Here is a 26,433-nt window from a genome sequence, read left to right as displayed (position 1 = left end):
CTAAAGCCGACACTTCAATTGTAACTTTTTTTATTGAACGTAGTTCACTCCACGTAGGCTTTATGGCAAAGATATTGAACAGGTGTATATAGATACAATATTATGTATACAGTCGAACTTGGTTATTACGAGGAAGATGGGACCGACTGAATTAGCTCGTTATAAGTCATTACTTGTTATATCGTTATATAACATTTTTCGCGCCACGTTCTATCATAAAAAATTGGAAAACTATCGTAAAAATCCCCGAAACCAAGCATGGCATTCTTAAACTAAAAAAGAAGTTGTTTATTGTAATGAACGCTGGTAGGTACCTACTGACTTCACAGAGCTTGGATTTTTTACATGCAATTTCAACCATATGCGTCATGGCCCCCACAAGGGTGGGGGCTGACAGGGCTCTAGCCTGGGGGCCCGGCGTGGCGAGTTAACCAGATAAGTGAGATAAACACATATCACGAATTCGCTCTAATAGTAAAAAAAAGTCGCCTGCGGCGCTATTGTCCTTCAATAATATTTTTACACAAATTCGGTACAATGTTTAATTGAATATGGATACTCCATAATAATTCAAATGGATATAAGTATTAAAATATACAAAAAAACACTAAATATACACAATAATTTTACTACGTACACCATTTGAAAAACGCTACTGTAGAGCGTCACACTGCCTTTATCCTTAGAGATAGGTAAGGGGGCCCGCTCCAGGATGTGGGGGCTATGATATGCGTGGATACTTTTTCAATGTTGTCGGCGAAAACACCAATTAGGTTAGGCACTTAGACACTTAACTAGTGCCATAAACGTAATCTGATCCCGGCGGTCAAGACCCGGGAAGTACCCGAGAATACCCAAGAAATACCTCGTTATAAAAATGAATAAATGTATGGAGAAAATTGTAAACCGAAATGTCAACAAATGTTTCCTCATTACATCCGAGATCTAGCTATTTCCGCGATCGTAATAACCAAGTTCGACTGTAATTGTATTTTATTTAGAGCGCCGCTATTTGAAAAAGTTTGAAAACCACTAAATTTGGTAAGTATTTTATTCTGTGATTGCAAAGGCGGTAAATTAGACGAGAAACAAAGGTACCTTGCAAACCAAAATTTGAAACCATTGGAAATAAGGTAATGAATACATAATTGACCGCATCCTCTTCCCGATCAACTTAGTGTGGGCATCTACCACTTCTTTACCTGACCATCGAAGATCGTTTTCAGCATATTAACAGAGGGAATTTAAATTCACTAAAAAATAACACTTAAAGTAGGTACTCAGTGCTCATTCGCTACCGGTTTCAATAATATTGCGGTAAAGCTAATGGTTGGTTGAACATTAATAATGGATCCGAATATCCGATACCAATTCGATTATAACCAATTATTCGACTTTTTGGATAACCGGATAGTCGAATGCTTTCAGATTCCAGTGACGATGAATACCTGTTTGACGGAAGCAGAAGGGTACAAGTCGGTTATGGGAAGCCAGGCGAGAACCGCGCTGATTGTCATAGCTGATTTTGGCAAAGTTCATGAATTCAAGAATGAAAACCTAACCTAACCTAAACTAGCCCAACCTAACAAATAATCCAGTATATCGGCTATTTTCAAAAAAATTTTGCCACTGGCTTCCGCATGACCGACTTGTACCGCCAAAAGAAACGTAAACGAAGCATATAATACCTAATGCACAATTGGCAGTAGTTATTTCATTATTTGCTATAAGTTTTAAGAAATTTCTATACTGCACGATGGTGGGTTAACGGATATTAATCGCGCTTTCTAGTCAAATGTTTTACCGGCGAGGTGTTCGGAAAGCGGGTGGCGGTCGGAACGCATCGGGAGGCGTTAAAAAACGGTTGCCTGTTGTACCGCCCATATCATGTCATTGTTTTACACGTGATCAATGTCACAGTTTTAGTATTTTGCGCTCAGATTAGAAGCGCAGTTGGCAGAATTTAGATTCAGGATGCTGATAATCCACGACGTTTTTCCTGCTCAAGTAGAATAAGAGATGGCCCGTAAAAGGGACGTTTCATCTTGCTGTTCTGTTTATAAGTTAGTATTAAAATAATGACGCGGTGTACGTCATTGACTTATAACTAACAGTACTTTAGTGTTGGAATCTAAAATAATTTCTTAATTAGCCCAGTAAGTAGAGGTATGTTGATATTTTAATAAAACAAATTTTAATTAACTTACGTCATCAACAAAGAAATAACTGCATTTCAACTTTTATAATCATTTTAATCACATTATTATTATTGAGTATACACATTTCAGTCGCTCCCGTGCAACAGTAACCGCGAAGACAAGGACAGACAATAGTGCAAGGTGTGTGCATCAACCAGGTAAATGACGTCAACCTTGACTCCGTCTCTCTCGCGCTCGTGCAATTAACAATGGTATCTGAGTGAGTCAGGAATCGTGGGCGTGATACGTTGCATTCGGACATCAACATAAAAAGCTCAAGGTAATCCATCTTTGTCTTTCTTATTATCAAATGACAGGTGCGAACGGGAAGTGAATATAATGTATTATTTATTATTAAAAACTACATGGTGTTTCCAGACACGACGATAGTAAAAAATATATTTTCAATTTGGATCGACTACTAAACACTGATAATTATTAATTAGTTATAATCTATGAATTCACCCTCTTATTCATTTTCTACCGACACCAACGGACATGCGTCACAATAGCTGGAAATATAATCAGAGCCATGAGAACCCCTTAATCATGTACCTATATTGAAACCGAAAACTTTGGTGTCACAGCCGTGGAACGGCATTCACAATGTAGGCAGCGCTCGAACTGGAAAAATTTACGAACCGGAGCGCTAAACAATTTTCCGATAATACACAGTTACTTTTCTAATTTTATGTATATTTTATAAAAATAAGTGTCTTAGATTTTTTATATAAGGGATTTCATGAAGCGGAACGGTTCTCCGGTCAATTACGAGCCCTGTCCAGAGCCAAATGTAGGGTCTCGGTATACGCTAGATTAAGACCACATCCATAGGACATCACTATAAACACGTGGCAGGTAGTAACGTGGAAAGTAGAGGGAATGCTTGGAGAAACTAAAAAGAGAAAAATCGTTTTTCTCTTTTTCTAAATGAAAATACAGACATGGCACTATATTATCTATACTGTATACTCGATGCGTCGATTTATTCAATTAACCACTGATAAAATTATCATTAAATTTTACTATCAATAGTATTAATTTATAATTATTCATTTTATAAGTGTTCAGTTTTCACACTTTTAACATTGTATGTGAATTAAAAAATATTTTAAGGATTATTGGTCAGTCTGAATTTAAAAAATGGCAACAATTTTATTTGCGGAAGCTCCGTTGCGTTGCTTCACAGATTAAGACCCAAAATACGCGGCGCTGCAAACCAACGCAGACTACTCAGTGTTTCAACGCAGGTCGTACAATGTAGGTACCTATATTGACTGAAATCAGGGAACTGAAATATCTAACGGGGGAGGAGTATCAGGTAACCGATCTCGAGTAAGGAAGAATCGTGTCAAGAATACGTCATACGTCGAATACTGACAACTGCTCTCGGTACTCTCGGTATTACACACACTATTGCACGTGCATAATGCGTGTTTAATTTTTGTAGGAAACTCACACATTCAAACCCCTGCGTCAAAATGTTGCGTATTGAATATAGCCTATCGGAATTCTATTTATTATCTGTTCAGTGACTAAAATTCATCAATGTAACTTAGTCAACGGAAATCAACCAAGATCCTTCGGATTTGTACGTACACCATAGGCTGCATGATTAGTAATACCTACTTATTTACATATATATATATATATATATATATATATATATATATATATATATACAGTTGAAATCGGCCATTTCGAGATTGGCACCGCCACATTTTAATGGAAGAATTAAGAAACTAAAGAGTCAGCTATTAAAGTAAAAGAGTATATTGTACACAGAATTAAATAAAAAAAATAGTACATATTGTAGGTATTTCTATATTTACAAAAAATAATATTATGCTAGATTGTAGAAGTTCTGGGGCCCGATTTCCTAACTATCGTCTCGTGTGGCACCAGACGACATGACGTAATTGTGACGTAAGCCAATACATGCCGCCCGCTCGACCGTGTATTGGCTGACGTCACAATTACGTCATGTCGTCTGGTGCCACACGAGACGATAGTTAGGAAATCGGGCTGCTGCACCGCGATTTCCTAACTATCGACTCGTGTGTCACCAGACGACATGACGTAATTGTGACGTAAGCCAATACACGTTCGAGGCATGCCGCCCAGCGCACAGTGCTCACCGTAGATATTATTATGATGAAACACCTATATGTGTATGGTGACAATGAATAACGCCGCTGTCTGACCAGCGTTATTTTCTCGAGTGCTATTATCACTCCGGTAGTACGTCACAATGATGTCATATGACGTCATGTCGACTGGGAAGCTTGCACTCGCAAGTTCTAACATAGGGCAGCTGTGTGCGATATAATATGATTATTTTGACTTGTGTTTTTTAATTCATTAACATTAATGTATTAGCGGTATTTGCTAAACTACCGACTTAGGGCTCAGACACACAGCACTACAGTCGCAGCGCATCAACGTAGGTCTTACTTGATTCTAAATGCATCCGATTTGAATCTCCAGATGGATAAAAAAGTCCAATTTTATTGACCAGTGTATCTGAGCCCTTAGGCCAGCTAAATTTGAGAAGCCGTCAAGGCTATCTGTGTGAAGAAGTAAATTATTAATTACGCGCATTTAGTCAAATTACTGGTAACATCACTGAATCTGGTATAATAATTAATCAATTAATTAGTTGAAGTATGTCACCGTTATTCATTATTAAGTGTCCAAAATAACTACATTTTTTAACGATGTGATATTTACAATAATAAGCATACCAGAATTCGTATTCTCCCTGTATTCCAAATAAGTCCGTAGCCGGCGGGTTTTCTGAAAACCTTTTTCTAATTTGTGATTCCAAATTCGAAACTGAGAATTTTGAAAACACTTAAAAACTATGACAAAAGGAAAAAGAGGCAATTTGTACACATACATTTTTTTATATTTTCGTCGTTAATGACTACCTTGTTCTGACTACAAATTACCGCCCAAAAAACATAAAGGCGCGTACAGACTGACAAATCTCGGATGTCTATCACAAGGGTGACATGCGTGAACGTGTTTCAATTCAATTCAATCTATTTTCTTAACACGAGCAGTACAAAGAAATGACTCAATACATGAACAATTATTATATTGTTAAACCCAACGAATTAAGACTACATAGAAGGAGTCTTATAAAAAATAATTTCTGTTATGATATTTGAAATTATTTTGCAAGCACATGGAGCATGGTTATGTTGGTAAACTTAAAACATATTAACATCGCCAAGTTGGCATTCAGATTTTATTATATCCGTAAGTATTTCTTTGCATATTTAATACATCTGTACGACGCGAGGTGTCCCCTCGCCCAGCTGTGAAATTTTATTTCCAAATGTTTTCGTCAATAATTATTATATAAATATTATTACTGATCACCATTTTTGATTCATCAAATCGCTTCCCGAAAAAGTTAAAAATACTTGTTTCGAGGAAATTGATCTTTAATGCTCGTTTCATATAAATCGAATCGTTAACTATGTGATTATTTTGATTTTTCTGTAGTTTATAAATAGTTTATAACAGTGGCGGAGGCTCCATAGTAGGCGATTATTTGAAGCCTACCTTCTGGTGTGTGTTTTGTATGAACTACGTGTCACGTGACATCAGGGTAGTCTTGGTTTTTTCATGCGAATCTATAAGCCTAAAAGGCGAAGCCTAAAATCTCCGCATATACCTGCCGCCACCTATGCACTGCCGTTTTATTCAAATAATAATTTATAATGCGATAATTTCTATGGGTTCAAACAAAGATAGAATATTTTTAATAATAAATAATAATTTTACCTCGTGATTATTATTATCAGTTAATTCAGTCATAGACTAACAAACTATATTATTTTTTTGTTTAGTTGTTTGTCATTTTGAGCAGCTTTTGATACCGCTATATTTACCGATGACATATTTTTGGGGTGTTACATGTATAGGAAAATATATAATTTATATTCATCGCTCAATAATTGTATATTGTCAGTGAGGTATTGAAATTTCATAGGTTTAGTGTGACGTTGATTATCAGTTTGTACCTATTCATCAGTAGTAATATCATATTATTTTCCGTAAGTATACCTGAAAAATATGCTATTTTTCTCTGATTTCCACAGCTTTCCTCTTTCTAAAAGTCACCCTTCGCCACTGGTTTATAATGGTAAGTTTATTTGTATGTTATTATTAACAGTGGGTTATTTTAGGCATCCCACTATTGCTTTGAAGTTATAAGACATTTTATAATAAATGCAACATAGGTATTTTTCTTAAAATAAAAGCTCTCCTTGTATAGCTTTCAGCAATCAATTGGCATGGCGTACTTATTTCAAAATCGTTTTTTCTCACTTTATCTCACTGTTTCTTTCAGGTAACGTGCATGTTTCTTTTTTATTGTTAAAAAAAATCATCAAGTCTGTACACAGCTTAAAATACCGTCATCCAACACCTCCTTAGGCCTGAGAATATGGTGCACAAAAAACATATAATTACATCGGAGGAACTAATGATATTACTTAGCGAAGGAATTAAACCACATTAGAGGTTTTTCGATGATTAAAAACTAAAATCACCGCCGATTTGCTTGTCATTCTTGACCGCGAGAAACAAAACCGTAACAGTTTTTTTTAAAACGCCAGTTCATGGAACTCGCATGACGCTACTTAGCGGCTAATTGGTTAAAACTAATTTAGTCTGGTTGTGTAAGGTACCTAAGTATGTAATTATATAATTTACTCAAAATACCTAGATGTTATAAGTTTAACCGGGACTCGACGGCTGATAACTACAGGAAAATAGCCATACACCCCAAGAAAAAAGAAATTCAATTTTGTTTGAAAGGCTATCACACAAATTCAGTGCTACTACGGGCATCTAGTGACAGACTACGAAAGATCAATTAATATAATGCAATCAAAAATTAAATAAGTAATTAAAATTCTATTTTTTTAATGTTAACAGGTAGGTATACCTACTTCTATAAAATATTGAGACGCCTTAAAATTAACCTAACAAATCCTATCTCTAGCCTTCACGCAGCGTCTCTGGGTAATGTAGATGGTATGTGTCTTAGGATAGTATAGCACACATGTAGCTTTGGCGGGTTTAGAGTCTTGGAGGCCAGGAGTTTGTCAATTTATGGCTACGGCCGTATGTTGTAGCTTAACCACTGGGGAATGACAAAAGAAATGGCGTATTTCAAAAAAGCACTACCTTATTCTTAGGTCAATAATTATTATAAAGCAATCATTATTCATAAGATGTTTATCACACTTGAATGGTCAAAGACATAGCTTATAAAAAATATCTTTAGAATCATCTTCAAATGTGTTAATCTTGCCGATTTTTTGAATAATAAAATGCCTAATTCTTGTCAAATTTGGGATCACAGAGATTATCAATATAATTTTTTATCGTGAATATTTTACAAAAATTATCTTGTAATAAATTATACTAATGGTTTTATAAATGCGTTTAACAATTAATAAATGTAAAAAATCTTAACACTACTGCACAGTTATGTATCGAAATATGACTATATCCTAAAACATTAGAGCTAGAGGTTTAAAAGAATACTATGTTATGTAACAAAAATACTTTATGCAGTCATCAAATGTTTAAAATATCTATAAAGGATAATAAGGCTTCAAAATTATATAAATAGATTATCTACAACGTTTAAGAAGTGTCCAGGATCATGGTTTGAAAATACAATAAAAACTCAATTTTGACCTACGACGAGCACGTGGGCCGTTAACTAATTTACTTGTATTTATTTCTCTAAAATTATTTTAACAATTTTTCTTTGTTATTAAATACATTGTAAGTTTTTATTTTTTATTATGAAATAGAGCACATAGAGACATTATGAATATGTAAAAAATATCTAAAATGATTGATTTTTTTTATTTGAACATACTAAAATATGCATTTTTTTATATACAAAGGGTTAGTGGTTAGTTGATTTCTCGTTTTATTTTGACATGCTATTTTATGGTTAAATTGATATATCGTGGTGTTGCTGCCAAAAGTTGATAAGTCAATAATAATTTAGGTACATATTTAGAGTTAACAACGGATCATGTGTCTATATAATATAAATATTATATAATACTAGAAAAAAAAAATTAAGGTTATCAGATATATAGAACATGCTCATAAAGTACAAAGAAATTAGTATTATGCCTGATTTTAGAGAGTACCTATGTCAAACTTTCAAAATGCTATGAATAACTTGATTTCGAGACTTATCAACTATTAGCAGTAACCCCACGAATTATAAATAAAGTTATATTATTAAGGTGACGAATTTATTATTAGTAATATTAAAATAATATATATGTCGTAAGTTGTCTATATAATATATAATATTAATCTCAATGCCATTGATCCAAACGAGAGTGAATAAAAACAAACAAAATTAAATTGTCTCAGTTGACAGACGTACCCCCTGCGGCTCTAGTATTTATTATTAGCATAAATTAACATACAATAAACTTGCTAAATCAATAATTGGATAACACATAGTTAGTTGTTTCTGTTGTCGGCCGGTATGTAAATACACTGGCAACACTGGATTGTGTCAACTTTAAAGATAGATACCATTGTTATTAATTTATCATTTTTAAACCGTGTATTCCCACCATCAATACGAGTTATCTGTATTATTCTACAGACAGAGAGGCTTGACTATTTTCAGTTTCATTAGTATCAGCTTTGGATGTTCTTTTTTCGAACTTGGCTGCGATCAAAGATGTTGAATAAACCTTCTCCTATAACAGGGGTTTTAATTTTATTGTGGTTGCGTGCGCATTAAACTATTTCACTAATCACTTTTTTTCATCCTTGGAGAATGTACAAAAGATTTTTTCACAAAATTATTAATTATACAAATTTACCTTTGTAAGATTTTATGAGAGCGATGGAGCGGAGCTCAGAGCAGGAGAAAGTTTATTCCATATTCTTCCACATTCGGTTGCCTGTTACTCCACACCCGTTAGGTATTTTAGTTGCCTGGTTCCCACGTAATTATTTTTTCGGTAATTGTGCCACAGAGGTGGAAATGGCTTTTATATATTTTTTTTTACGAAAACAGTTTACTCCCTGTAGATTTTCATACATTTTGATACACCATTATCATAAACTAAGATTATATGAGGTAATATTAGGTTGAAGTAAGTTAGATTAGGTTAGGTTAGGTTAGATTTGGATTGGTCTAAAAAGAAAGTTGTAAAATCTCATGTCCACCTCTGCGGCACATTTACCATTTTTTGTACATATCTGTACGTAAAAAAAAATATATATTGAAATATACTGAGTCGCAGCTATGTGAAGTTTGGAAGACACTGAAATATGTCTGACTAGGGAGGGGGTACATAAGAAAGAACAGGTTTTTATACTGAACCGAATATCTTTGGTTATACATATACCTACCAGATCATTATTATAAAATAAAACATTTCAAAAAAGGCAATAATAATAATTACATTCTTGCGGATAGAAACCACAAAGTCTAAAAAAACCGGTCGCTCTCGTATTTTTACCAAATACATTTGTATTTTTCCACTTTTTGAAACAGTGACTTACCTAAGTTCATAATATACTCGGGGGCAATGTAAGATATTTTTGAAAGTATTTAACTAAACAACTTAACCTAGATCAACGAGGCTATTCTAACATATTATCACAAAAACAATAAAAAGTCATAAATGTGATAAACTTACTTTTATATCACTTTTACCACTTTGTGTGTTGCAGTTAATTATTAGGGGAAGTTAATCGGCAAACGTGCTATGTTTTAACACGGCTTCACTTGAACGTGCTAACTATATCAGAGTGAGATAGAGTACGCTAATTACATATTGAGAATTGAGACGCGATTCTGGAAATTTATACTATCTGCGTCTCGGACGCTGCAGTTAGAGTGCGAAAATTATGCTTCGCGTAGGAAACCCATACACGAGCACACACGAACTTGGCCGAGAACTTAAAGTTTCACCGTGTTTTGAATTATCACTGTGTTACCATATCATCTTAGATAACCGCTTTATTTATGGAATTGATTCTGTGTTAATTTGGAGCAATAAAGATAACGGAAACGTTTTAACTATTAAGAATAGGTCTGCTGAGATTGCGTGTAGTTTGCTGTTATGTTCTTTCAATCCATTTCTTTGATATGGACACTAAACCAGAATATTTTACAGAGAGTCAAGGCTTTCGACATTTTGCTGTATAGAAGCATTCTGATTTGTTTTCGACTAGCCGGTAGCGTCTTGTCAAACCCTAGATATGATTTAACATTACATTCTATATTTGCAGTATGAGGGTATGGCAGCTTTCGCGTCAAAGTCTAATGCGATGTACTGGTTTCCGATAAGTAGGGGTTGTAACTGTAGTTTCTATGGACGACGTTGAAATGCAGTAGCCAAAAGCTATATGCACGTATGCGTGAAAATTGCGTCTGCCTTGTTTTCTGACAAGTAGTAGGGTTTGGCAAGACGCAATCATGTAACACATTTATTGTTCACGTCCCCAAACGAATGTGAAATTCTGCGTAGTATCAAAACCAGAAAAATACAGTACTACTTCGGTCACATTATGAGAGGACAAAAGTAGAAGATTCTGCAAATCTGACAAAAACTTGGATAGGTACAAATAATCAAGTGTATATTGGGCTAATGAGATATATGTACTCTCTCACTATCTCTCGATCTTGTACGAGGTCAACAGGATTTTCTTTTGCCTTCCGGCTTCTCAAAAGTCAGCCTCTTTATCATGCGTGACGTCCATTCAGTGTAGGTACGAGTACATGGCCCAGTTATCTAAGGCGGCCCAATTTGATGAATTGTGTCGCTAAATTTCAAAACCCAATATACCACTTTTTTGAAATAATTAAGATATATATATCGTTGGATTCGTTATTAAAATCTCTACATGACAATTTTATCGCCTCTTTCAAAATCTGCTACGATTAACTGTCATTTATGAAACAAAATCAATATGTCTATCAAATCCCGCTATAACACTACTGAAACATTCAAAAACCTTTTTAGTTCAAAAAGTTTTTATTGATTTTCTCAACATAATGAAAAAGTGTTATAGCGGGTTTGAAACTCAGCAACACAATTGTACGATGTGGGACCGTACAAAGGACACAGTTCACTCTAACTGTCTTTAATTCATGGGACCGAAAATACCGCGCGGCACACTCCTCTCAAATGACCCCAACACTCATTCTATGTTACACATAAAAGGGTAAAAAATGGACCAACAGTCAAATATAATTCGGTAGTAAATTTGACTAAAAGAGTTATATGTTTAATTATTGAAAAATTTACATTTATAGTTATTGTCTTTTTAAATGTGTAGTATTTTAAGAAATATCTCAAAATAAAATATTATATTTTGTTTCCAGAACAAACGATGTCAAATCAACCGTGGCGTCAAATTGGCGCAGATTGTCTCCAATGGGTTAATTTCGATTTATAGGCAACCCTCACTGTGTATAAGTCTAAAGATCAATATCTTAGATAGATTATTATAAACACAGTAAAAATATAACCTTGTGTTGTTTTGATAAAATAAATACACTCGTGGACTTGGTATGGTACGTCACTGGCTCCAAAAACAGCAAGAGTTGTCGGCCACAGCCTGTGTGATTATGTTGTAAAGCGTTTGATTGGAACGATCATGTCGGGGACAAAGCGATATTATGATGAAATACGCAATAATTCAGGTGTCAAAAACCATTTTCTAAACACGTAATATCAATTTTTACTTTGGTATATACGATATACTCCTCCGATGTCCCGTGGAGGTATGCACGATATTAGAGCTTAGAAATAATCCTAGAAGACCAACGGTCTGATAGATTGATGGAGTAGGAGTTCCATTATAGCTGCTTGACGTGTACGAATTGCTGGATACTGCTGGACCATGAGGAGAATTAGGCTAGAAACAGGGAACTCAGAAATAATGGGAACTGAAATACACAACGGGTAAGGCGATAGCAGGTAACCGACTCGAGTAAGGAAGAATCCGGGTTAAACTGACAGACGTGTTAAGAAAACGTTTTACTTCGAATACTAAAAACTGCTCTCGGTTTATGCATTTACGCTCATTTAATGTTGGTGTATTACACACACTATTGCACGTGCATAATGCGTGCTTCATTTTCGTAGGACACTCACACATTCAAAAGCTTGCTTCACCATGCGGTGTATTGAATATTGCCTATCGGTATTCTATTTATTATCTGTTCTGTGGCTAGAAACTAAGGCTCGATTTGGGTTATCAATCAGTTTCATTCGTCTGAACTAACCATGCCTAAAAAGGTTAAAAATTACCTGAATGTCATGTATATCAAACCGAGCTTCAATATGTTGACCATATCACAGGATGCTAGACATTGATCTTTATGTTGAGAGGGCTGACGCACGCTGGAGCCGCTTTGGGGTTCATGCACTCACGCATTGGTAAACGGACGGTACATTTTTGATGGATGATATAATATTACGAGGGTGATAAATGATGATGATAAGTTCAGGATGGATGATAGACGCGAAGTTCGCTCAAATCGTATCAGATTTAGCGCACCAAAGGTCAAACATATGCGTTAAGTCATTCGGTAGTTAACGACGGCTAAGTAATCACAAGCCCGCAACACAGCCGCTTTCTTGATGTCACTCGAGCTAACTCTTGAAGCAGTCTGATTAATTGAATCAATCAATAAACTGTGATTTAGCGGTAACAGGCCTATACGCACCAGTCTTGAGCTAACTCAACTTAACTTTCATCACGGTCGATCATGATTCGTGACTGGTGGCCTTGTCACAATAATTGGGGATTTAAAGTTGGTGGAAAGAAAGGATGAATGCGAATATAAATGGCCCAACCATTAAAATTGACATACATAAAAAGGGTTTCAAATTATTTTCCGCTAGGTGCCTCTGATATGTGAGATATTCACCTTAACCAGACAAAAGATTCCATTAATCTGAAAACATTATTATTTGTTACTTACATCTCGAAGGCTTCAACCTATGTGATATTCTCTGGTTTAGCGTTTATAGCTCCATGTCACATAAAACTATTGGAAAAACATGATAGCCTACCATATTAATTCTCAGGATTAGGTTGAGGTTTTGATTATTAAAAGCCAACGTAATGTAGTTTTCAAATTTTTATTACGAAGAACTTGTCAGTTATTTTAATTCGTTTAAAGACAACATAACTTATTATTACCATGTCGGTCAAAGGGATTTTAAGCATAATATATTATGATAGGTTCGTGATATTTTCTCTTAAAATTAATAATATATTACAAAACACTCACGACCCAATTGTTCGCCTTTCCCGTACATAATGTTAAGCCAATACAGCGATATATCACGAACGTGAAATGAGCTAAGTGAATTATTATTGCCGAGCGGGGAGTCGGTTCGAATCCCACGTGAGCCATAAAAACTGCACCACTGTTCACTTAATTGAATTATTTCAAAATAATATGTTATTTGCTTTTCGAGACCTTTAGGTATTTTTTATTAACAATGCGTAGGTAGTTTGATAAAACTTTGATATAAAAATATCGATTGGTTAGTGCTCATAAAATGCAAATTCAGTTTTGTATATTTAGAGAAACAACGATTTTAAAACATACGAGTCGATCGAAAATGGAATTGGGTGTTTAAGGGGGGAAAAGGGTGTTTTTGTTAATTCTGTTATATTTCAGTTATATATTATTCATGCTGACAGTTGTTTTGGTTTCTGAACCTATCTTAAAAATGATGCTAAGATAATTAATTTAAAAAAAAACGAACTGAACGCTAGCAATTAAAAATTAGAAAGACAGAAAAGGTGTATTGAGTTAAAGTTAAATGTATCTGCTTCCTTTTACATAACAGTGGTGTTGTGTAGTTTCATTTATTTTAAATTGTACAAAATAATAATATTTTACAGTGCCACTATTGAATTCAGAATGTAAGTGTTGGGTGTCATTTTTTATTACAACGTTTTTGTTAGCTCGTATTCTTGTTTGTCCGGTGGTTGTTTGTCCAGTACAAATCTTGCGATCGATTTTTAACTAACTTCCCGACTAGATAGACATTTGAAACTTTTAGAATATATCAGAACACGATGCCAGTGCATTCTTTTAATTCTTTTAGCCATCTTTAAGCAGAATTGAATTCATTTTCAGTTAATTCTGCTTTGTATGGAAAGTTATTTCAGAAAAATCCGTAAAAAGTAAAAGACTATTATAGGTGGCTAAGGGGGTGGTCCTAGCAACTAAATTATTAATATATACGTGCTTTGCTGTGGAAATCAAAATGACATTTCAGTATTCTATATTTGTTTGTTTGTTTTTTATTTACTTCATATCGAGTTCATTGACCATATTAAGCATAAAAATTCAACAGAAAATTTAAAAACGTTGTATATAACAAGTTCTTTTTATCTTGTAATTATTTTAATTACATATATCATTAACTGCGAAAGTACGAAATAGGCTTGTATTGATTGATTGTAGAAATTAAATGCACTATATTAGATTATGTAATAAATACTATGTAAAAATGTACTTATATAGTTATATGTATTTTCAAGGGATTCAGTATTTTTAGGATATGTGTTTTATTCGCATAAACTTCATTAAGCAAATATTTAATACTGTATCACTCTATTAGAAATGCATAATTTTAAGTATATTATTCCATTAGAAAAAATCTTAAAAAAGTGTAAGTATATCATTTTAAAACTACATCGATTGCATGCCGGGCGAATGGTTTACCAATTAAACTTACGGTACAAATTGTATTATAAAAAACCGGTCATACCTAATCACTATTTTAAGTTATGAAATCGATATTTAAAACATTATAATATTTAGCTACATACTGTTGAGACATTGTGTACCTATATCTTTGCGGAAATAAAATTAAGTTACTCTGAGTAATAATAATGATGTTTTGATTTATGTTATTATTAAATTGACTGTTAAAACTACATGTTTTTTTTTAAATTAAGTCAATATCGAATTAACTGTGAAAAGTTTGACTTTATTGAATTGACTGGGAAAAATGATTAGGTTTTTGATATAATGATATAATTACTTAATTGTTTGTGAAAAGTAAATTTGTTTTTGAGTTATGCCATTATTGAATTGGTTTAAAAAAATGTGTTTTTGACATATTATGATATCTATTATTAGGCTGACTGTGAAAAATGTAAGCGGGTTTTTGACTTATGATCGTATTGAATTGGACGTGTTTCGACTTATCACACTATTGTATTTAAATTATTATTATACTTTAAATCAGAGAGAAAAAAATCGTATTATGCGCTTGGTGAAACGACTGCTGAAACATAGAAAACTTCAGTCAAAAGGCCAAAGGAAATCACCTTTACATATGAAAATCATTTATTATAATATAACAAAATTTTATGTGGTAAATAATTGTATTTAATAATGTTTTGATGTAACACAAGGATGAATAGCAACCTATCAATACACTATGATTATAATATTAACAGCTATAATGGCCTATGGTTCACCTCCGATCGATAATTTATCTCTACCCAATAAGCTGACGTGTTTTACCATATTCCTTGTCAAAGTTATAATACGCGATACGTGCAGATTGCAGCTAATTACGGTGGAGTATCCCTTGAAACAAAAGATTTGATTAATTTTAAGCTTTTAACGATACAAAAAGAAGTTTTAACAATATTATTATTAAGGGTACCAGATCTGATATGCAACGTAAGTAGGTACTAGTTTTTCTCGTGTTCGAATTTTGAAAGGATGATTTAAAAATGGAATTTTAACCCTTTCAATACGTCATACCGATATTACGTACGTAAGTTTTGTTTTGTAAAAAAGGTAATTGAAATGAATCTATGAATATTGAACGTTAATGTATTATAAGTTGGAATACTTGATGAAATATGTTGCTGTCAAATATGCAGTGACGTCCCGTGGGGGTAGGCAGATTGAGCGTCGCTTGGGGGCGGCAGTTACTCGAAGGGCGGCAAATCGAGGAGAATCATTTGGTATATATAGACATAGCTACAATTATTTTGTTTACATGCTTACAATAATAGCATAGTAAAAATGGTGTGGAAATAATAAATCTGTTTATTGCTAAATTTAATGGTACAAAGCAAATGTATGTAAAATATGTACCACATAGAACCTCAGACTTGGGTAAGTATATTTATTCACTTTTTATATCTAAATTTAATTTTGTATGTTTTAGTGGTATACCTACCTATATATTTTGTTACTAATGTATCCATACAATAGATTTGTTAGATATTGGAGTCATGAAAGGATAATAAAATATACTGTATACAGATGGGGCGGGATTTTCGCGCTCCCTAGGGGCAGAAATTTGTCTAGGGACGTCAATGCAAATATGTATGTTTACGTTAATTCTCGGTTATTATTATGAGTTCATGATACAAAGGCTAATGATTAAATTAGTTCGACGTTATTTTGCATTGGAGATTCATTTATACTACACTAGGTAAGCGACATACGTGCTGCAGGTTTCACATGGCGGGAGGCGCAAAAGTTGGCGGTGGACCGAAGGAAGTGGCGCGAACTTGTGCTTGCCCTATGCCCCAATATTGGGTCGTGACAGAGTGAAAGAAGAAGACGAAGGTAAGCTTATGTGAGCTTTACGATTTATTTACCAGGGTTGCACTGTATTAAAAACGCAGTGTTAAAAGCCTTAAAAATGTTGGCATTAAGAATCATGACGTGAAGCTAAAGAAACTGTCCATAGATCAAATTAGCCTGAAGTAATTTCGCAATATATATGTATTTGTAGCAAGCTTCATATTTGTGCGATGAGATAGATACATTTGCTAAGGAACTTCTTATATTAGTTTTACAAATTTGATATATTATGTTTTGTATAAGATGAAAATATGTGTTTGGATGAATAACCATTATTCAATGTTGGAAATTACACTGCAGAAGTAACAGCAGGTCGCCATTTTCATCTTTATTTATAAACAATGCATTCAAAGCTGCCAACGTAAACAATATACTTACATTGATTTATTGTTATTACCAATTTAACAATACTACTATTCAATATTGCAATAAAAATATATTGCATGTGCCTATTTATTTCCATAAAATGTAAAAATATTATTAAGGTTTTTTAAAAAATTATATGAAAAGCAAGCTTTCCTGGAAATAAAGCAACCCCCTCATTCACCAGCAACATTTATCTTATATTATAAAGCATATTTTAATAAAAAATATTTATTTATAGTACCAAATAGATATCGGTATGCCGCAAGGCAAAGCTCAATTAATTTCAGAATAGCCACATAAAGGGTTAAATCGCATATACGATGTAAGGGGGCAAGTACCAAAAGTCGTGATTATCCATTGAAGTATAATCGATGGCTATTAATTTTCGCAGGAAACACTTCCCCAGCTCGCTCGAGCGAAATAATTCATAATAAGGTTTTATGGATTAAGATTATCTTCAGATATTTGAGTAATTACACGTTCGCGAACGGACGCGAGTACGACTATAATATACTGTTAGATAACGTGTACATGGACGCATTCTCAAAAATGTTATTTATTCGTTTCAAAGATTTTTCTTGAATGTGTGTTTTTTTTTTAGAATTATTAATAACCATGTCCTTGCTTTTTCGTACAAGGTGGTTGTTAGTAATTTTGAACAATCACAAACACCCAGGCTTTGAGAAAAACACATAAACATTGTGTCCTCACCGGGAATCGAACCCAGAACTCTCGAGCGGAAGGCCAGTGCCTTACCCACTGCACCACGGAAGACGCTGAATGTGTGTTTATATAATATGAGGAGTTTTCTAATATTTATGTATGCTCAATATGAAAAACGCTAAATTCTCAAATCTTGTGAAAATGTTCGTTGAATAAAAAAAATAATTTACGAAAATAAATATAGTATGACACTCCCATGATTGCTGCGCGGCTTAAACGTCGGCCTGTACGGCCGTCGTGGGTCCCAAATTCGAATCCTGGATCAGGCAAGTATACATATTGTTTTTCAATTTGTGTATGAGTCAGAGTATGGACCTAATAGGTTGAGCAAGTGGCTGACATACATTTCTCGTAAAAACGAACGAAAGAAAGAAGAATAATGTGGTATGAATTCTATATTACCTCTTATCGCACAACCAAACATATCGACAGAAAAAAGGCAAAAGGATTTGGCCTTCAGTTTTTTCGAAATAAGTTTTATTGGATAGTAATATTATATACGAATAAATACACGTTGTGTCCAAAGGACGTAAACAGTAAATGCCGGATTATTATATAAATTTAGCTTGTGAAGGAGGAATTGAAGTGAGAAAAAGACTTAACCGTCATTTTTTGAGGTTTTTTCTTTTAACTCAATAATTAATAATAAATTGGGAAAATAAAACACCAAATGTACCACGTTTCAAAGATTAAGCTTCAAAGGCCTCGACTTTTGAGGTTTGAGAATCGATGTTTCCGCCAAATTTTAGTGGTTCATTGGTACGACCGTGTTACAAACACTTGAACGCGTGAGCGGACACAATAGTCCGGTGATTTAAGAATTCACGAATTCACTCTTCACGTGGTTGACTGGACATGATGGTTTCACTGGCAGGCTCTATGAGCTAGGTCTCGCTACCCATTCTACATGTCCGTGGCGAAGAAAATAAATACAGGATGCAAACTCTGAGAATGTCCTAAATGGGTTTAACCAGCTGTTGAGCCCATCAGACCGTTCAACCTAGTTTCTAACAAAGGCTAATTTTGTTGCATTTAAAATAATTATGGCGTCATACTGTCAAAGTGACGATATCTTTAATTACATTTTTTGTCAGTTTTATAATAGCTTTTGTTGTTTACCATTTTTTTTAAATTTTGCAATAGGCACTTTTAATTTAAAGTCATGTAAATTCAGTTAAAGTACATTTTGAATGCATGGCCACTTAAATCATTAGGCATTCCCAGTCATAAAAAATACTGATGCTTTACACCAAACGTAGGCTCCCGTGATGTCATGATTAAGACCGGGTGTTGTGCGGGGCAGCTATAGTTTGGTGGGAACATTGAAGTTGATCCCTCCAAACCAAAACCCGCCACGCACCACACTCGGTCTCAATCGAGCGTATCACGTGACCCTATGGTGGCGATGTGAAGCATCTAGTTCAGTTTTAGGCCGGGAATGCCCTGGGAAAAGATACACAGGACTAAGGTTGCTACGCTCAAAGTTAAAAAACTCAAACATTAACATCAATGTGTTCAGGAAGCCACGAAAGATTTCGACACTCCATACCCTTGTGGTATAAAGGGGTTCTGTTGCCGTGGCTGACCCTCTCTCACCCTGCACCGGTGCTACGAAAGCAATTACTTGCTGCAGGTCACACATGTCAGGACGTACGAGACTTGTGGCGTAAAGTGGCGCGATAGCATTTCAAGTTTATGTCTATTTTACAACGTTTTTCTTAGCTCGCATTCTTATTTGTCCGGTGGTTCTTTGTTCGGTACAAATCTTGCAATCGATTTTTAACTAACTTCCCGACTAGCTAGACATTTTAAACTTTTAGAATATATCAGAACACGATGCCAATGCATTTTTTAATACGTTTAACCATCTTTACGTAGAATTGAATTCATTTTCAGTTAATTCTGTTTTGTATGAAAAGTTATTTCGACACCATTATTTGTTGCTAGGGGTCTGGGGTCCTAGCAACTAAGTTATTAATATATACGTGCGTTACTATGGAAATCAATATGACATGTCAAGTACAATTTTTTTTGATCGTTTAAGCTAGTCAAGTCAAGTTTATATGGTTCAACAGAAAATTTAAAAACGTTGTATATAAAAAGTTCTTTTTAACTTGTAATTATTATATTTTTACTTTGATCTAAAATCATATCAAAAACGTTTTTGTGTCTCCTGTAAAATATGATTCATGTGGGTTATGTCCTTTTGCCTTTTAACAGTCGATATAATATAAGGCGGCAATGTGTCGATTCAAAATGCTTCGAGTAACGCAGAGTTAGTTGAGATGAATAGCCCACTTCACTTTACATATTAAAGTGATTAGATTAGAATGAATATTGTGGCAGCAAACGCGGTGCACAGATGAGCGAATGATAATTACGTTTCGCAGGTATGGAGTGAAGCAATCCCTTCTAATCACCGATTTAAAGTGCCTTAATGGCAACGAGTTTCGCCAGAGAAGCTGTTTTCTACGTTCTAAAACACCGCCTTGATATAACCATAACAATATAACTCCTGCAAAATGAAATAGATGACTGGGTATACCAGTAGCATGGCTTCCACAAAGGGGGGGCTGACAGGGCTTTAGCCTGGGGGCCCGGGCTTAGGAGGGGCCCGGAGTCGCAGGTCAACCAATTAAGTGAGATAAATATACCGTAAATTTATAAGCTCTAATAGTAAAAAAGGCGCCATAAGATGGATAGAAATTTATTTTATTATTACATTTAGTGTGTTTGCTGACTAATAAAAATGAATATTTATCCAAAATGGCGAAGGGTCACATGTAACTTGGCTATCACAAAAAAGGGTCGCCATCAGTGCTTGATAATATGATCCTGAGTCAAGAATCGATTCAAAAATAGCTAAAAAATACATGGAATAACCCTTTATTTTCATTTTCACATTAAAAAATATACGGAGTTCCGCGGAATATTATTTGGGAAACACTACTATAGAACATTACACTCCTCTTAATCTTAGTGATAGGTTGGGGGGTCCGTCAAATATTGAAGGCTGGGGGCCCGCTTCAGGATGTGGGGGCTATGAACAGTAACGTAGGGTGGACGTAGGCTGTTGAGATCCAACATAAATAGTGCACACTAAACTTTGTCAATTATACTTATTTGTTTCTTTGGACTAATTATAATTAATCTAATATAAAAAAATTAATATTTGTTTGTTTGTCTGTGTGTTTGTTTGTTCGTATTTATTGCGCAGCCATACTGTTCATCCGATTGCGATAAAACTTTGTCAACTTATTGCTTGCACTTGCGCGAAGAGTATAGGCTATACTAATATATAAAAATGAATGTCTGTCTGTCACGTATGCGTTCCTATACCATTCATCCGATTGCGATGAAATTTTGGTAAGTGGTTGTATGCACTCCCATGAAGATTTCTAAATTAGAAAAATCATCATCTTCTTCTTCTTCTTCATTCTATTTTCTTTTATTCGTATGGTTCCTATACCATTCATCTGATTGCGATGAAACTTTCATCAGTTGTTGTGGTAACACCCGCAAAGGTTTCTGAATTGATACAACTATTTTCTTCTTCTTTTTCTTCTATTCTATCTTCTTCTATTCGTATGCGTTCTTATACTATCCATCCGATTGCGATGACATTTTGACCAGTTGTTGTGCGCACGCCCGCGAAGGTTTCTGAATTAGTACAAGCGTCTTCTTATTCTTCTATTCATATGCGTTCTTATACTATTCATCCGATTGCGATGACATTTTGACCAGTTGTTGTGCGCACGCCCGCAAAGGTTTCTGAATTAGTACAACCGTCTTCTTCTTCTTCTATTCGTATGCGTTCCTATACCATTCATCCGATTGCAATGAAAAGTATTATGCTCACGCCCGCAAAGGTTTCTGAATTGATACAACCATTTCTTTTTCATCTATTCTATCTTCTTCTATTCGTATGCGTTCCTATACCATTCATCCGATTGCAATGAAATTTTGATCAAGTGTTGTGCTCACGCCCGCAAAGGTTTATGAATTGATACAACTATTTTCTTCTTCTTTTTCTTCTATTCGTATGCGTTCTTATACTATTCATCCGATTGCAATGACATTTTGACCAGTTGTTGTGCGCACGCCCGCGAAGGTTTCTGAATTAGTACAACCATCTTCTTCTTCTTCTATTCGTATGCGTTTCTATACCATTCATCCGATTGCAATGAAATTTTGATTAAGTATTATGCTCACGCCCGCAAAGGTTTCTGAATTGATACAACCATGTCTTCTTCTTTTTATCTATTCTATCTTCTTCTATTCGTATGCGTTCTTATACCATTCATCTGATTGCGATTAAATTTTGACAAGTTGTTGTGCGCACGCCCGCAAAGGTTTCTGAATTAGTACAACCATCTTCTTCTTCTATTCGTATGCGTTCCTATACGGTTCATCCGTTTACAATGAAACTTTGGTGAGTTGTCGTGCGCATGCCCACGAAGATTTCTGAATTAGAAAATCATCATATTCTTCTATTCGTATGAGTTCTTATACCATTCATCCGATTGCGATGAAACTTTTGTCAGAAGTTGTGCGCACACCTGCAAAGGTTTCTAAATTAGTATTATATAAAATACAAAGTTTGTTGTTTGTTTGTTCCATCCAATTTTGGTTTTTTACTCCATATTAATAACATTAATAACGTTTGCATATTTTGGATTCGATTTTAATTTAGTGTTCTTTTGTTTGACCTTTACTCCTATTAGAATTATTTTCATATCGCCATATTGTATTACACAGATATTTTAATATTAAAAAAATAATTACCTCTTATTATTTTTTAAATATCTAAGATAAATATAACCACGAAGCGACCCTGTGCGAAGCCGGGTACTTCAGCTAGTAACTAATAATTTTAGATACTTTATAGATAGATGATTATTTTTTGACAAACCTTGCCTAAGCCAAACCATAATAGTTTTGCTATGTTATGGGCGATTCGACAAAATAGTGCACAATTTTATTGTTCATTCATACTTATTCGTTTTTGTTGAATTAAGAATACATATTACAGATGGGGATAGTTTCTTAAAATTCATTAAGTACTGCCTAACCAAACCATAATCAATAAAAAAATATTCTTATATCTATAAAATATCTAAAATTATTTATGATTTAATGGTATAATTTTAGATATGTTATAGATAGACAACTATTTTTTGACTATTATGTAATAATGGCTTGGTCTATGTAGGTTTTAATTAATTTAAATAACTACTCAATACTATCTGTAAATTATAGACTTAGTTCAATGAAAACAAATACGTATTATTGAAAGAGTTTAGTGTGCACTATTTTTGTACACGGGCTTTGTATTTCATGCATTTTATAGCCTGAAAATTGAGTCGTCAACCGAAATTAGCTTCAAAGTCTTGTTTCATAGCTTTAGCATTTAATCTGTTTAGTATTATATTTTTTAACACGACAACAGGACATGAGTCCGTAGTAATATAATTGGTATTAATAGAAAACAATCACAAACACCCAGGCTTTGAGAAAATCACGTAAATATTGTGGTGACCTCACCGGGAATCAAACCAGGAGTCCCCGGATGAAAGGCCAGCGCCTAGGACTACGAAGGCCTCCTTTTGACAATACCCAATATTGCGCGATATTATAGATTGTATAACGTTGCTACTGCAGATCTATTCCAACTACGTAACTCCATAACACCAAATTTTACCTATTACCTTTCCATTTTATTTAAAGTGTACACGTCATAGATAATTGAAGGCGTCCCCGGAAAACGGGTCTATATGCAAAAACAAAATTGTTCAGGACAGGAAAAAACGTTGTATTCGATCATGCAGACTTTTTGAGTTACATCTGTAATGATAATTATGTTCATGAAAACACTCTTTATCATTAATAATTTTTAATTTTTTTATTTTGGATAATGAAATAAACATATAGACCCCTTTTGTACGGTAAGCATTTTAGTGTTGCTAATATCTCAAAAAGTGTGGCAGTTAAAATAATAAAACTTTCCAATGTTTTAGTCAATAAAATCACTTTTTGACATGATGTATTATATAGACCCCTTTTCCGGGGACGCCTTCAATTATAGATACATGTTATGTTTTTGGAAATAACTCTGGTGATAAGTGATTTGTTATCACTACCCATGTGGTATTCGAAGCGTTAATAGCATCTTACGTCATGTTAGATGACATTTCACTTTTCGGTCTGGGTTGGCTGGGTCAACGAAACATGATTAATTTTAAAGATAATTGATTAACGTGGTATAACACAGAATTAACAGAGAAGTAATAATATATCGTGGGAATTAATTTCGAACAATAAAGACGTAAATTCCATAGGTGTGTTGGTTGTTTTACTGCTCAGTTGAATTAACAGATTGTAATAATTATTATGTATATAAAATTTAACTAATATTTTTATACAACGGTTGGCTTAACAATTGTTTAATATGAAGTCAACATAAATTGCTACTGTAGCCAAAATTTATATGTAGTAATGTTTAAATAAATATTATTCAGTATATTTTTTATGACCATGTTCGATCTTAATAAGGTCATATGGGACTCCACAAAGTGGAGGTTTGTTTTCACGATAAATGGGTGTTTTACTTACTTGCTAAACCTTATCAATGCTAGCCAATTTTTATTAGTAGGACATTTGTAGCGTATCCGGTAACTTGTACGTATGCAGTTCGCCGTATCACACTACTCCGAGAAATGTTGTATCCGTAATATTTGGTCGTATATTAAAGACCGTACAACGTCTTTGGGTTGTATAGTACTGAGATAAAATTAACGTCTAAATAAAACAAGGTTCTTGTCGGTTTACAGGAAGCCAGCGGCAAACAAATTTTGAAAATAGCCGATATACTGGACTATTTATTAGGTTAGGTTAAGGGGGGACATGCTCAGCGTAATCTAACCGATTTTTTTAAACGGTACATGTTCAAACACGCACGTTAACATGATATTACTCCCTACTTTAGTTTTAATTTGTCAATTTATGGCTACGGCCGTATGTTGTAGCTTAACCACTGGGGAAAACCAAAAGAAATGGCGTATTTCAAAAAAACACTACCTTATTCTTAGGACCATAATTATTATAAAGCAATCATTATTCGTAGGATGTTTATTACACTTGAATAGTCAAAGATATAACTTATAATTAGTATCTTTAGAATTATCTTCAACTGCGTTAATCTTGCCCATTTTTTGAATAATAAAATGCCTAATTCTTGTCAAATTTGGGATCACAGAGATTATCAATATAATTTTTTATCGTAAATATTTCCCTATAATAATGTCAACATAAATTATAATAATGGTTTTATAAATGCGTTTAAAAAATAATAAATGTAAAAAATCTTAACACCACTGCACATGCATGTACTGAAATATGACTATATTCTAAAACATTAGAGCGAGATGTTTAAAAGAATACTATTTTATGTAATAAAAATACTTTATGCAGTCATCAAATGTTTAAAATAAATAGTAGATTAATAGATTATCTACAACGTTTAAGAAATGAAAAGAAAAAATGCAATAAAAGTTCAATTTTGACCTACGCTGAGCACGTCCGCCCTTAAGTAAAATATCAAATCGAACATTCAAATTTAATATCAGATAACAATAATGATAGCATTATTATCAGATATTTGAAACAATATCAAATTAATGTTTATATCTAATCTAATAAAATTGGAATATTATTGTCTGTAATTCTCCACGAACAAAGTTTAATTTTTTCATGTCGGTGCTATTATAGATACGGTCATCTCTTTCCAATAAAAAAGCTCACGGCAAAACTGTGCTACGGTGAAATGTAATACGTTCAGCGCTCGAAATGGAAAAATTTACGAACCGGAGCGCATGACAGTTTTCTGAAGATTTTTACATAGTAAAGTTATCAAAGTTTATGTGTTTTTTTTTCATAAAAATAAGTGTGTTAGATATATAGCTATCCAGCTCAGGACGAACAGGAACGGCGCTCCGGTGTGTTTCGGTCCATTTCGTGCCCTGAATACGTACAATTTACATGTAACCAGATAAATCCATAGAAATATACATATTATAATATAATGTAATGACAATTCTCTGAAATATAATATTAAGATATGAAATAAATTCTTACCTCAGAAAAATCTCTCTGCGACATTTTCCGTCAGCTATTTTTAAGGCTCAGTCAAAAATTGAACTGTCACAATACTATTATTTTCATTATTTATTTTTAAAACACTGCACCTCATTTTTTAAATTTATTTATAAGTTACACCCACTGAATATAATTTGCATTTTAAAGAGAGCTTGTCTCACGGTCGACAAGATAAAATAATATTTTTAACATCTTCTTTGTTTGTGTTCTTGGGTTGTTTTGTTGTTTGACATTTATGACATCTGAAACAAAAAGACAACACGTAGTTAGACTTCATATGGTAATCAGGTAATACACATTTTATTTAATTATAATCAGTTT

At 33.9% G+C, this 26,433-nt stretch overlaps 1 protein-coding gene across 1 annotated transcript in view; it reads right to left on the bottom strand.

The window, feature by feature from the left end:
• LOC147069571 (tetratricopeptide repeat protein 28) overlaps nucleotides 1-26,196 on the bottom strand; it is a 135,767-nt gene extending 109,571 nt beyond the window's left edge. Inside the window, 1 exon segment of the mRNA XM_085950487.1 lies at nucleotides 26,092-26,196. Coding sequence (XP_085806613.1) covers nucleotides 26,092-26,115 — 24 coding nt within the window. The 5' untranslated portion in view covers nucleotides 26,116-26,196.
• Nucleotides 26,197-26,433: the final 237 nt, after the last annotated feature.

This window comes from Rhyacophila brunnea, unplaced genomic scaffold (genome assembly GCF_057557595.1).
Source record: "Rhyacophila brunnea isolate RB1 unplaced genomic scaffold, BYU_Rbru_1.0 scaffold_23, whole genome shotgun sequence".
NCBI lineage: Eukaryota > Metazoa > Arthropoda > Insecta > Trichoptera > Rhyacophilidae > Rhyacophila > Rhyacophila brunnea.
This window is presented reverse-complemented; position numbering and strand designations above follow the sequence as displayed.